Genomic DNA, 15,729 nt, shown 5'->3' with positions numbered 1-15,729 from the left:
TATGAAAAATAATTCCAATCCAGAATCCGAATCAGCGAAAGTGATTAAACTATGGCGCGAAGTATTGAATACAGAATACAGCAATTGTAATAGCAGGATACAAAATCGCTATTCAAACTTCCTATGATGGCGTATCCTCTATTCAATGATCCAATAATGGCGTGAATAGCCCAATTGTCCCTTTGAGGATAAATATCCTGGTCACGGCACCAATGTTGCGAATTGTAACCACTATTCACGCCTTTCCAAAAGGTTTTCCGATGAAGGGTTACCGAATCTGTGACAGTACCCTTTTCCACAAACTGCAGTAACTGCACTTTCTTTTCAATTTGAATAGGGGTCAGTTGAGGCCCTATTTTATCGGTTCACGTAAAGTGACAATACCACAACACAATTTTATTAGACACACAAAAGGTTTATTTTACTTAAACAATGCTTTCTTCTATTCTACTATTCTTAAAACTATACAAAAATTACATTTAAAGTTGGCCGATTTTCGGTGACCGACCAGTGCTCCCAATGGCTGAAATTCTAGCACTACTAACTCTAACATCGCTCACGTGCGCTATTTATCAATGAGCGCGTAAAGAGAGAGATTCGAATAGCGCTTTACAATTTTTCATTTACGCTCATTCCGTTTACGTTCAGGTACGGTATACACAGGCGGGGATATTCAGCTATCGCCGTCGCTATGATAGCCGAGGTCTAACCCAACTTGAATAACCTAGCTATCTTCCTATTAATATCCCACGTATCAATACTATTATTGCACCTATCTTATTCTGAATCTTCTCCGCTTATATCTTGTGTAAACAATATACGATGGCTTGAAGCAACTTAATATGCATACATTTATCGCCGTTTTGCGCTCTTCTCAACAGAAGCCCTTTTTGTTAATATTGCGAGTCTAGATTAGCTTAGATGTCATCCTTTTTGGAGAGTTTTCCTACCGTCATGCAAAACCAAATCACTGACATAATTCCAGAACATTTATTTTCTTGGTGAGCTGACGATAGCCTAGCTTGTTGATTCCCCACACAATTGTGTAGCTCAGAATTTTAATGCAATGGCGTCAGTTTGGTGCAATGATTGCAATGCAAGAGACATCATCGGGTGAATAATTTGGTCGCGTGCACAGCTCAATCCGAAACGAAGACATGTGATGACGCAAAACAAGCAAGAACAAGTGATATTCATTGCTTTGAATACAGAACGATACTGAAAGTTTGCCTTCTTTCCTTGCTTGATACTTTGAACTTCTTCAGTTGAGTTGTCTGTAACATTTTAAAATGGCCCTTGGAAAACTTTATTTTATCCATAATATTATTCCTTCACTCCCATTGCCTTGAGAAAGGCATTCGATCCGTCGCCGTCCAGCTCGCCCAGCAACGATGTTGTTCAGTCGGTTTCTTCACAAAGAATGAAAGTCTCAAGCCTCAGCGAGATCCACTGTTTATACTCTAGGCAAACTTTCCCCGTCGTTTTTTCTTCTTTACCTTTGTTCATGGAGACTTTACATCTTACGATTTCCCCTCGTTGCTCGTCGATAAGTTGCTCGGTATTGACAGCTCTGTTCGGGAAAGCACACAAACGGACAGAACAAATGTATGAGGAAATGGGAATTCATTAATTTAAATCATATACAGATCATGGGATTATAATGTATAGCATATCAAACAAATCTTATGTAAATCGCCAAAATCCGTTCGCGGCAAAAATGGTTATTAACGTTTACTTTATTTCTTAAAAACGTGACCTGTTTTCTGATTTGGCACCCTTAATTAACGACGTAGTTCTACGTCAAAATGGGGGTACTGTTGAAAAGTAGTGATGATCAAACGACGTTGAATAGAATACTCGCGTACTTTTTAACTCAATGCAAACAGCACGCAGTCATGAGACATTAGCTCTGAATATAAATTCCATTCGGCTGTATCAATCTGTTGCCGAAAAAATGAACAGTCTACTCGCTGTGATGAACAACATCAATTTGCCACAAATTGGCCCCCCAGTGAACCTTTTGCCCGCTGTGTTGTTTGTATCCTGAAAGGCCAGATTAGCTCCATCTCAGGGAGCACCAAAATATATTACATAATATAAGCAGTTGCTGTCCAAATTGATAATAATTATCTCGACCAAGGACAAAAAACACGCTCACAGCTGGATGCTCGACGAATAACCAACAACTCGGATAATTGGGACAAAAATGAGAGCAAACTACTAGGCCGGGAAGCTATTCGAGGATAGAGTCTGATCAGTGATTATGGCACGTGTCACTGAAGAAAGGGGTTAAGCAAAAGGAAACGGGAAGCAGGCGTTACTGCGTAGTTTTGCAAACGGCAAACGACTGTTATTTCGTCATTTGCGCCCCGAGTTTTTTGGAAATAAAGAGGAAAAGAACCTGCAGCACAAAAAAAAATCTTAGGGTTGTTTTATGCGAATCATTCTTTCGATATTATTTCCATTAAAGTGGAAATTTCTTCGAGAAAACATTAGTTCCATTCCCCACATTGAACTAAGAAACGAAAAGTTATAAATAAATCGAACTGACTAGTAAAACTATTGATAAAAATACCAAAGAAACATTGCTCAACGATTTGGATTTGAGCAAATAATGATGGTGGTGATGGTGACTGGCGATGAAAAGTGGGTCACTTACGACAACGTGAAGCGCAAACGGTCGTGGTCGAAGCCCGCATTAACGGCCAGGAAGGTTCTGCTCAGACGGTGGCCAAGCCCTCATTAACGGCCAGGAAGGTTCTGCTGTGTGTTTGGTGGGATTGTCAAGGAATAATCTAAATATTATGAGCTGCTTCCCTATGGCCAAACGCTCAATTCGGACCTGTATTGCCAATAACTGGACCGCCTGAAGGCAGCACTCATGAAGAAGAGGCCATCTTTGATAAACAGAGGCCGCATTGTCTTCCATCAGGACAACGCCAGGCCACACACTTCTTTGGTGACGCGCCAGAAGCTCCGGGAGCTCGGATGGGAGGTTCTTTTGCATCCGCCGTATAGTCCGGACCTTGCACCAAGTGACTACCACCTGTTTTTGTCCATGGCGTACGAGCTAGATAGTCAGAAGTTAGCCACAAAAGAGGCCTGTGAAAATTGTCTATCCGAGTTTTTTACCAATAAGGAAGCGAGCTTATGAAGTTGGCATCTCGTCGGGAACAAGTCATCGAACAAAACGGCGCATATTTGACTTAAAACAGATGATTGTAACTAATTTTATGAACAAATGAAAATTCAAAAAAAATACCGCAGGACTTTTTTGACAGCCTAAATAATAACTTTTTTATATTCACTCTGAAAAAGTACCCCTAAACCTAGCTCAATAACTAGAGTCAATCCTCATTTTCATAAATCAGGAAGAATTAAAACAAAAATCAGAAAAAAACGAGGTATACACTTATTCAATTTTATATGCACAGTTTTGTTCCACTTACAGATTTCATCCTCCTAGAACATTTTTGCTTTGTCGTCGAAAACTGTTCAAGGTATTTCCTATACATTCCATAGAGTCGAAGTTCTTGCCCTTGAGAGGATTTTTCGGAGACCTGAACCTGTGAAAATCTGAAGGTGCAATATTCGATTTATTTAGCTGGTGGGATATCAGCTCCCATTCAGACTCCAAAAAAAATTGGTCGTGTTGTCAAAGAGATATGAAGTTTGGCGTTGCTCTGATGGAACACGACATTTATGACATTATTCTTATTCTGGAAGTTTGTCCTTGATCGCTACCTTGAAGTGGTCCAGTAGCGAGCAGTACATGTAAATTTTATTGCTTGGTTGCTTGGTAGCAATTCATACTTTCTTCAACTTTCTTCGGGTGAAGAAATGTTTTGGGGTTTTGGGCTTTTTACCGCTCAACTTCCATTTTCTTCACCTGTCATGATTCATGCTTCATGCTTCAAAACGGCTTTTTCATTGCGTTTATAAGTCGTAGATGGAAACGGAATCCATTAAAGGTTTTCGGTCAAATTGTGTTGGATCCAAAAATAGTAACGATTTAGGTAACCAAGATTTCAGATCTCCTCCGAGATAATTTTAAAATTGATTTTCAACAAAATGATGATGGATGACAAACTTATGATCCCATGGAGTTCTCGGTTCTCCTATCTATTCATACGATTTCTCGCACTTCTGACCATCGTACACAATTAATTTTCCATAACCAGTCTGAATTCATTTTTCAAAATTTCACAGAAAAAAAATTAAAATGTGCGGAACCCTCTTGATTTTGACAGCTGCTTTCAAATAGCGTATATGTCATTTATATACGACAACACACAAAAACGAGGTACCTATTGGTATTCAAATTTAGTTTTTTTTTTACATTCAACAGTAATGCAAGATGCGAGGTGCAGGGTGCAAATTCAATTTTTCATTGATTTTTTGACGACAGACTTGGGATAAATGAACACCAGAAGATTAAACGTATTTCTTTTCAATGCTCATTTCGTGTTTTGGAATCTGTAAAATAAAATTGGAACATAACAAATCGATTATTTTCTCTATTTTTCTCTATATGTAAAATAATTGCAAGAGGTTGTATCTAGGACACGACCGCATATTTTCGACGTAGAACTAGTCAATTATATTATGCAATCCACTTGTTTACCACTTAGAATATTATTGTAGAATGCATCGAATTTTTTGAAATAGATTATGTTCTTTGTTACAAATGAATTTGATGAACGTCCTTATACGTTTGATATGATGCCTAGGACTACCAAAATATGTGAACGGAAGAATTGTCAAACGATTATTGTATTTTACATTTCCCTCTGAAATTATTGCACATCTCATGTTTACGTAGTTCTCGAAACGCGAAAGTTAATCCATCTCTAGTATCTGAAATGACGATTTTCCTAGGCTTCTCAGTTTAAAAGTACCTTTAGGGAAACATATTTCGGTCTGTACAACAAGCGAGTACAAAAGTACTCAACACCATAAAAAAACTTGCATGTATTATATTTGCAAAGCGGTTTCACCCAGGCACATTGGTTTTGAAGTCCGTGTTAGGGAAACACAGCTCGGTAGGATCAAAAATACCCCCGACTTGCATGTATATTTGCAAAGTGGATTTCCACAGGTACATCGATTTTGAAGTCTGTGTTGGGAAAACCGTAAATCGGGCCAATCAAAACTTGACAGTTAGGGCGTTTAGATAACGCTTGACATTTTACATTTATTCAACTGTTCATCTCATGAAAAATAAAATTTTATTTATTGTGATAGACGCGTAGAAATGTTTCCTATCAATTGATGCAAACATATTTCCGATCTGTGAAGACATGTTCGAGTTATAATCATTCGAAATACGGGTAGGGTTAGCACACAAATCGGCAGAACAACTGTATGGGAAAAAAGGAAGTTCTTTCAGTTTTCATGAATTTAAATCGTTTAGAGATTAGCTAATTGTAATACATAGCATATCAAACAAATCTTAGACCATTTCCAATTCGATTGGTATGCAAATCAAGAGAATTCGTTCACAGTGAAAATAGTTATTAACGTTAACTTTATTTCATAAAAACGTGACCTGTTTTCTGATTTGGCACCCTTCCTGAAAGACGTAGTTCTACGTCAAAAATGTGTTTGTAGACACATTCAAATACAATTATTATTATTCAACTTGAACGTTCTTAAAAGCCCTTCGATTCGGGGTGCCATCATATGTCATGAAATATTCATAAACAAATACAAAAGGATTACTTTTAATTCAATCAAAAATATGTCTGTAGAAAAAGCTCCTACCGGAACGTTCTAGGATTAAAATTTAAAAAAAATGTTTCTTTTTTTCCCGTTATTTTGTCCTATATGTATACAGACATAATGTAAAAAATGTATACGCATAATATTCCCAAACCAGAAACTAGAATGCTCGTTCTCAAGCGTTTTTTTTTATCACGAAGCTATAGCGTTTCAAAAATCATTTAAAATTTTTTATGTTACTAGCTGACCCGGCAAACTTCGTCCCGCCCAAAATTTGTTTTTTGTTATCAATACCTTCAAACATTCACGTTTTCTTACTAAGCGCAAGTTCATGAGTCCAATCGCAGAACTGCTCATTGATGGATCTTCTAATCGACCCCGTTGAATTTACCTTTTACTAAAAAATTCCTAGTACTTCTACCAAAATTCATCATTATAATATCAGATTTTTTTCAGACACAATTTTCGTTCAATATTTCTCAACCACTTGCAAATAACATGTTTCTCCGTTACATGGAATAAATGTTTGATACAGAAAATATGATAGAATAAAGACAGACCCCTCTCCTCTTCTCCCCTTAGAGAGGGGTGGAGGAGTGTCTATCCACCATAGAAACGTTTCGTACCCCCAAAAATCTTTTTTTTTATCCCAATAACTTATTTTATTAGGCTCATTTAGCAGTTCAGCTGTAACAGAGCCGAATTCATTCGTGTACACTTTTTATCCTAAGATAACTTTTGATGTATACTACACTGTTACCATTTTGAGGCGTAAGCAGAGATGCCAACCTTCGTGATTTTTCAGGATTACCCAGACTTTTTGGCACACTCCCTGATATCCTGACAAATACTCAATTTTCCCTGATTTTTATAAAATTATCCTGATTTTTCCTGATTTTTTACTTTTTGCCTAATCAGAAAAAATTCATATAAATATACTGGGAGTTTTGCTGGTTGTGTATGAGAATTGTCATAATAGTCTACATTGAAAAGCTTTCCGGTCCGCGTTTATATAATGCTTACTCTTCCTTTCGATTATACTTTATCTGTTCGCATTTTCAAAGGTACAGTGTCGACATTTTTTTGAATTTTGAAGTTAACGTGAAAGAAATATATTCTATAAGAATCATATGCCGAAGGTTCTCGCAATTCAATCTCAATAAAACGAAGATTAGAAACAGAATTGGAACGGAAACGATGAAAGGAATATTAGCGACCAAAAGTTATGTACAGTTAAATAAAAACGATACAGGTTTCATTACATGTTCGCAGCAAATAACATCCAAGTATAACAACCGATGTACAATAATTTTAGAAGTAAGAACGTGTAAGCATCTTTTATTTCTTGAAGAATATATATTAAATTGTTTGTAGAGCAAGAAGTTGCGAGAATGATCCGTGAGACACGACAAATGAGTTAGCTGGTTCACTACATATCTTTAAAATCTCCATTCATATGCATCAGTTGAAACATGGTTACGTAAATCGTTACGACTTGTGCGTTTTATCTATGCATTGATTTTTTCAAAAGCAAATCGTTGCGGGTGATGAAAACGGGTCATTTGAAACAATCCGACTGACCCGGTCTTAACCTGAAAAAAAAAATTATAATCTGGTACAGGTGGTATTGGAGAGGAATTCTGTATTGTGAGCTTCTAGTCGATACATACCCACAAATACTGCTCGCAACTGGACAAATTACCTTCATAATAAGATAATGTTTAGAATTGTTAGGCTACCTGAAAGATTTAAGAACTTCCCGAATTGATTGCAAATCAACACTGTGCATATAAAATTCAAAAAATAATACTTTTGTTTTCTCAAAAATGGGTACGAACTCCACGGACAACCCAATATGAGCTATCATGATTTTCCCTGATTTTTTTTTTCATTCTCCCTGATTTTTCAAAAAAGTAGTTGGCAACCCTGGGCGTAAGAATATCGCTATCTATCGATAAACATTTGTTTTTATCTATAACACAGTAGTCGTTTAGACGTAAGAGAATTCATATTCCATCGATGTCGCGACACATGCTATTGTTCGAATGTTCACAGTTGGGCTGTTCACAGCGGGACTGTTGATATGAGACTTCCTTTGTTGCGTTATTAATAGTGCCGAGCGGTAAGGGACTGGGATTACCTTCACATGATGATTGTTGCGTGGACATAGTAGCTGGAATAACACACAAAGATGGTCAGTTGAGGGGCCCTGAGTTATGAGCTCATGATCGTTCGCTTAGTAGCGGACACGCAACCAATTAGGCTACGAAGACCCAATCCCTAAAATCTTCACATGCCAAATTTGGATCCATCTGTTTTATTAGTTTTCGAGTTATGCAGGAATTTGTTTTTCATTTGTATGACAGCCCACCCTAAGAGAAGGGGGAAGGAGTGTCGAACCACCATAGAAACATTTATTGCATCCTAAAACCTCCACATGCCAAATTTGGTTTCGTTTGCTTGATTAGTTCTCGAGTTATGCAGAAAGGGCCTGGCCGGGTAAGGGAGTAAAAAGTGCCCCCAAACCAAATCACTAGCTGTATGGCAAATATTTTAAAGGATATTGAATAAGAAATTTTGACGGTTTATTTGAACCCCTATGTGGTTTAACATAAGATCTATAGTGAAAAACGTACTTTTTCGTTTATTTCACGCCATCCTCAACAGATCCGAGATAAAAATTTGAAAAAAATACTGAATGTGCATCTTACTACGGTGTATCAAGAAAAAATATCAAAAAAAATTTCATCAAAAATGTTAGTACCAAAAAAAATATTGAAATTATGAAAAAAAAATTTCGGGATTAAGAGATTCAGTACTATTCTAATTCATATTTAAATGTGCTCCTACGCTCCTACAGTACTATTCTAATTCATATTTAAATGTGCTTTTTAGTGCCGCGCCACACTGGAAAAAATCACACATATCTAGAAAAACCGTAGAAACACATTTAAATATGAATTAGAGTAGTACTGAATCTCTAAATCCCAAAAAAAAAATTATTCAAAATTTCAATATCTTTTTTGGTACTAAAATTTTTGATGAAATTTTTGTTTGATAATTTTCCTTGATACACCGTAGTAAGATGCACATTGAGTATTTTTTTTCGAATTTTCATCTCGAATCTTTTGAGGATGGTGTGAAATAAACGAAAAAGTACGTTTTTCACTATAGATCCCACGTCAAACCACATAGGGGTTCAAATAAACCGCCAACATTTCTTATTTAATGTCCTTTACAATATTTGCCATACAGCTAGTAATTTGGTTTGGGGGCACTTTTTACTCCCTTACCCGGCCAGGGCCTTTGTGTTTCATTTTATGGGAGAACCCCTTAGAGAGGGGGGAGGAGTGTTGAAGCACCTTAGAAATATTTCTTCCCTATAAAACATCCACATGCCAAATTTAGTTCCGTTTACTTTATTAGTTCTTGAATTATGCAGAAATGTATGCTTCATTTGTATGGCAGCCCCCTTCCTCCCTCAGAGAGACGAGAGGAGTGTCTATTCGCCATAGAAACATTTTCTATGGTATTTTCTTGATTAGTTTTCGAGTCATGCAGAAATTTGTGTTTCATTTGTATGGCTGCCCACCCTTAGAGAGGGAGGAGGGGTCTCAAACTATCATGAAAATCTTCCCCGGCCCCAAAAACCCCTACATATCAATTTTCATGTCGATCGGTTCTGTAGTTTCCGTGTCCATAGGAATCAGACAGACAGACAGACAGAAATCCATTTTTATATATACAGTAGAACCTCGGTTATCCGCGAGCGGATGATCCGCGATGCAGTTCATCCGCGAAAGCCATAGTAATGCTATGGACTTTCTCGGAAATTATCAGTGAGATGTAGGATTTTGGATTTTTGTTATGGTCTTGACTTTCACATTATTTGACTTCTGGTGTACAAAACCTTATAGATGGAAAGTGACCTAGCCAGACTATTCCGCGGATAATCGGGGTTCTACTGTATAAAAATAGATACTGTGTGTGTTTTATAGAGTGTTTAATCGAGAGGTGTATTTTCTGAATTGATTTTTGATGGTAAATACATGAGGATTATGTTAGAAATACAATATCTTCGAAATGAACGCCAGGTATGGAGCTCAAATCTTTCTTCGACAAAATTTGTTGCAATGTTGCCAACATCATAACAAGTAGGCCGTTTCTTAAATTTTTCCCGCTCCCAAAATTTGATTCCGATTGATGAAGGTTGATTTTGCCTGGTACTTTTTGTACTTCGAGTTGCTTCCTGCATTTTATAAGAAAAATATGTGCATACCGAGGGCGTTTACCATAAAACTGAAAAAAACTGACTCACCGTGGATGATGCTTTCGCTGAAAAGAGCAACATTCACGGGATCTCGAAAATAGAATCACTTCCAGGGGTTCTTGTAAAAGCCAGTGAGCTTCATCAAACTGAAGCACGATATAGGGGTAGTGGGGGCAAATTGGTCATGGGGGGCAAAGTGGTCACCTGCTTGTTTGATAGTATATCTATTGACTATAGATGCCATATTGATAGTCACCTTATGTTTGAAGAATTTAATGACTTTTGAGTCACTTTGTACTTCAGTAGAGCTCTCGCATGTCAAAATACAAATGAAAACAGAAATTACTCTCTCGATAGCCATTTGGCCGTAGTTCTGTGCGCATGGTATCTAAGGAATTTCTCATGAAATTTGGTTTATTCAATCTGATATGTTGGACAAATCATCAGTTTGGGCGACTGTTCACATATTCTAGGAGAGGTGAACAGATATTTTATTTAATCTTTTAATCTCACCGATTAATTAGCATACAAATTATTTTCATGTTTGGGGGCAAAGTGGTCATAGGTGAATAACAACTTACAATGTTCTGATTACTAAAGCTGATATACCTCATCACATTCTGCTCTTGAAGAAGATCCTTTTTTGGTTTTGACCCTGGATATATATGCCACTCCAACTAAACCAAGCCTCATTATGCGGAACGTTATGTGTTTTTGTATGCAAGAGAAAATTAAAATTGAGACTCTAGGTGAACAGACCAAGCTTATTTCATACATGTACCTACTGTAACAAATATAATTTAAACAAATTTGGACGAAAAAAACGCATAAATCTCTCCCATTTAGCTTGATATGTGTGGGTGACCACTTTACCTCCAAGTAAAAAAAAAGTTCGATTATTCACCTTTTTTTCTAATGATGAAAAATGTACTATTTTGAATTTTTATAGTGAAAGCCGTTTGCTATCTTGAAGAATAATGAGTTGAACTATAATATTCTTCGAAAAACGGGATTCAAATCGGCATGTGGGCGCTGAAAATCGACATATTCCTTAGGGTGACCACTTTGCCCCCACTTCCCCTATGTGAATTGGGATTTACGTGAGGAAGATTAATGCACAACAAAGAATGATTGAATTTATAGTGATCACGATAAGGTCACACACATCACGATAAATTACGATAAAATAAAGAAGTCACGCAAAATATGATTGATTCTCTAGTGTTGTTGTCATGGCCAACATCGAATGGCGTTGATTGGACTCACCTTTTGGTGTTCCCGGACCGGACTCTGAATTCGGAAGGCAGTGTTGATTGGTTCGTCTCGTGTTGTTTCCACCATTCTCGTCTTCTCGTATACTACCGAGGGCGATCCTGAAAACGGGGAAGAAGAAAGAGAAGACAGCACGATGAGTTAACGAATTTCCGTCAGCCCCGTAGCTATTATATCATGAAAATAATTCAACGATTTTCCGCAGGTGGGTGAGCTGTGATTGAATCCCTATTGATGCAATTAGGACGCACAGATTATTCAATAGTAACGAAATAGACAACAGTTAAAGATGAATATATAACATTCAATTTATTTCCCCATTTAGTTATTCAGAAAGTAGTTATTCAGAAAGTATGTTTGTGATGTCAAGTCATATCCGGAATGAATATATGCGAAACGAAGGTATGCACTATTGGAATTGTGCAGAATAAGTTCGAAGAATCATTCCAAGAAGAAAGATGAACATCTTTCCACCACATTTATTGAGCGTTGATGGCAATTCTCTGCTAATTAATGAGAACGCACTCTGGTCACGCACGACTGCAATTCACTGAAGTATTTCCAAGCGTACACAAAGTTAGCTGATGAATGATGTGAGTTGCGAGAGAAACTGAGAAAAGTAATGCAATATGAATAAATTTCAATCAAACCAAAATATTCTTTTCTAATGTGATAAATATGACAAAGTTGCAAATAAATGCCATAGAAAACAAATGTAAACATGAAATTTGGGAACAGAGCGTGATGCTCGTGTCTTCTGAAAAGGGAAATGTTGAACCAGTTTCCTTTTTAAAGGCTTCCACCGATCAGGGTGAACATCCCTTCCATTCTTGAATGACTCTGTTATTTGGGGTGTTGAAATCCTTAATTTCTATCAGGAAAAAATTGCGATTGACCAGCTTAGTACCTGAGCCCAATCTTGAGGAGTTGTGGGAAAACATGCTTCTATAATATGAATTTCACTCGCATTTCTCAATTTGAATTCTAGCTCGGTATCAGAGATCTAAGTTCGACGTAAATCCAATTCGCAATTCAGATACGTAATCTGTATTTTTAACCTTCAATCTTGAATTATCACTTATTTTTGTGTGACATGGATTGGGATGTTATTGAGCATCGATTGTTGGTCGTTGAATATTTCTTCTGATGGAAAACGCTCCCGTTTCTCAATCAAATGGATTTTTTTGGATAAGAAATATGGGAGTTAGATCAAGCGTTTGGTTTTGAACTAGTTTTCTAAGTTTTGAAAATCAGTTAAATTAAGTGCAATTTTAAATCATTGCTTCTTGTGAACAAAATGTCATCAAAATTCATTATACAGGGTTTTCCATTTCGGGCTTCCGAAAGTATACTGCCCTGCGCTGACAACTGTTCGACATAGCTGTCAACCAAAGCGTCATATCGTTAGTTGAATGTCTGCCTTTTTACAATACGGATCGTTTGAGCATCGCACAACGTGTTGATTTTGTTAAATTATACTATAAAAATGATGAAAAACCGGCAAATGTTTTTCGAGCATTACGGACGGAATTTGGTCGTCATGGACGGCCTACAGAGCACACAATACCTAAGGTTGTGCGTAAATTCGAACAAACTAGATCCGTAGCGGATATTGTGAAACCTGTGCATCATCGTAATGTGCGTTCGGCCGAAAATATTGCTGCTGTTGCTGCCAGTGTGGAGGATGACCCGAATGTTTCGGATTCCACGGGGTGCTCAGCAATTGGGCTTGTCAAACACATCATTGTGGCGAATTTTGCATTTGGACTTGCACCTACATCCATATAAAGTCCAACTGGTACGAAAATTAGAGCGTGGTGACCATGGAATGCGTCGGGCGTACGTCGATTGGGTGAACGAACAACAGCAGCAAAATGCTGAATCACTGTTTGGTGCGCATTATGGTCTGGTGGAGTCATCGGGCCGTATTTCTTTGAAAATGAGGACGGCGAGACGGTGGCCGCATGTTAACCGATTTTTTTTACCACAAATTGAAGATATGGATACGGATGACATGTGGTTTCAGCAGGACGGCACCACGTGCCACACAACACGACCGAACATGGCCATATTGCGAACGAAATTTGAGGGACGCATAATTTCGCGTTTTGGTGATGCCAATTGGCCGTCCAGATCATGCGATTTGAACCCGCTAGACTTTTTGAAAAACTAGAAAAATGTTAACATTTTTTTCTTATTCCAAACACCAAACACTCATATTCCGAACACTTTTGTCTCAAATTCCGAACAGCGAAAATGCATTTAAAAAAAAAATCATAGCTTTTGAACTACCGAACCGATTCATTTGATTGATATATCAAATTAAAGCCAATTAGCTAGTCTTTTTTTTGAAAAACGTTATGCTCACGAAGAATTTCTATTTTGTTTCTTCTAATTATTGATTCGATTTGTTTCTTATAGTTTATATGATTTCGGTAACAAGGGTGCAATATTTTTTATAATTTTTCTTGTGAGCTGAAGTTTTCTTTACATAACATATCCATAAATCAGAGATGTATTTTTTTCGTTTTTGAGTTATGATTTTTCAAAGTTGAGATGTTTTGGTTGCGGTAGCTTATTGAAAAGAAGATAGTAACATGGGAAATCCAGTTTTCCTGCAAGTATGAAATTCCGGTTAACATTTTAATAATTTTAATCGGCTGATTGGTTTAAATTAAATATGTCGATCATCTGAATCGGTCCAGTAGTTCAAAAATTATGATTTTTTTGAAAAAAGTCAACACTTAAGGTGAAGGTGGAAGCTAGCCATAAATAGCTGCCACAATGGCGCTCATTTCTTTCATCTCCCTCCCTCACCTCTCGCCCGAAAATCAATAATTTTGCGAAACAGTGTGAAGAAAATGATCGTTTTCGCACACTTCCCATCAAGTAATATCAACCAAACTCTAATCGATTACTCACAAGATGTTAAATTTTCATCTGCTTTCGCACCGTATAGTGAAGAACGTCGGAAAACTCGAGCAAGTGCTCTGAAAGTTAAATTTTCGTTTTTCAATCTTCTGCAATGGTTTTGTTTATATTGGTGGAAGCATCGTTATTTTTTCGACACTGATGCCAAACAACATCATCGAAACAGCTATAAAAACCACTCAATAAAATGTTATTCCGGAGTCATAGCGTCCCATGTCATGAAAATCAATAGAATAAAATTGTGTTGATATCAATACAATTATTATTTTTACGTTTAATGGGTCTATAATGTAAGTTTTAGCAACTTTAACATTGGGTAAGAAAATTGTATTGCAGAGCTCGGAACACTGCCACGGCTGCCTATGCTTTCAAAAACAGTAAACGGAAAAGTATTAAATTCAATCTAAATGCCTCGGCCAACGAAGAGAAGGGTTAAGGCTTTCCAACGTGAATATGTGAAAACAATACGATCAACGAAGGAAAATATTAAGGAATTATCAACATCGAGTTACTATGCGGAAGAACTTGTTAATACCAAAAGTGCCCCAATTCGCATGTGTTATAAATTTGCTCATGTTACGCTCGCGTATAATCAGAATCATATGCAAATGCACCTTCTATATATATTTATTTTTATATATTTTTTTGCAATTGTTCATCGGAACATATCGTTCATACATTTTACTTTAGTATTGAATTGCTATTTGTTTTTTTTTTAAATGTATTCAAAGACTCGTGTCAATGAAGCGCCACACAGTCTGATAAGTGAATTGATCTATTTACGTGTGCTTTGCTCTTCTCTCACATACACTATTACCCCATTTACACGAGGGTTTACCTATACTACTACAATGGCTAGCTTTCACCTTCACCTTAAGCTTTGTTGGCCATTAAAAAGTAACTCGTTACTCAAAACGGTATTCTTTCGCGAAATTAATTAGATTTTAAGACCTTTTTTCATTTCACTACAATAAAATTGATTTACAAATAAACATTCATGATGAAAACTAAATATATGTCACTGACTCTTTTTTTATCCCATTTATTTATTTAAGGCTCATTAGCATTTTAGATGTAACAGAGCCGAATTTTAATCATGTACATGTCACATGGTTATCATATCTATAATTAGCACATTACACAGTTGTCATCCGCCGTCACTGACTCTAATTCCGAACACTTTCGTATCAAATTCCGAACAGCAAAATTGCAAATGATATGTATCTCGTATCTTTGAAGTTAAGGTCCATGAAAGGGGCTGTCTACATATACCAGGTGACAGTTTGAGAGGGTGGGGGTTGAATCTTTGGTCACATATGTGATACCTAGCGCCCTCTAAAAGGCGACGATCAGGTCCGAAGTCTTTGGGAACCACTGACGACTTCATACGTCATTCTACACAAAAATTATTTTTACTTTTACACGAAAATCATTTTTACTGACTAAGAAAATCAACTTTAATCTCGTTGGTTAGTCTGCGACGTACGTTTTGTAAGAAAAGAGCTTACAAACATTTGTTAACAAATGGTTTTTCT

General features: G+C 36.9%; 1 protein-coding gene across 2 annotated transcripts in view; it reads right to left on the bottom strand.

Annotated features, from left to right (window-relative positions):
• Positions 1-15,729, bottom strand: part of LOC129774924 (uncharacterized) — a 67,922-nt gene that overhangs the window by 30,309 nt on the left and 21,884 nt on the right. For both annotated transcript variants that reach the window (XM_055779001.1, XM_055779000.1), the window contains exon 2: positions 11,258-11,364. In XM_055779001.1, the coding sequence (XP_055634976.1) occupies positions 11,258-11,364 (107 nt within the window). The remainder of the gene's footprint in view (positions 1-11,257; positions 11,365-15,729) is intronic.

Source organism: Toxorhynchites rutilus, chromosome 3 (genome assembly GCF_029784135.1).
Source record: "Toxorhynchites rutilus septentrionalis strain SRP chromosome 3, ASM2978413v1, whole genome shotgun sequence".
Classification (NCBI taxonomy): domain Eukaryota; kingdom Metazoa; phylum Arthropoda; class Insecta; order Diptera; family Culicidae; genus Toxorhynchites; species Toxorhynchites rutilus.
This window is presented reverse-complemented; position numbering and strand designations above follow the sequence as displayed.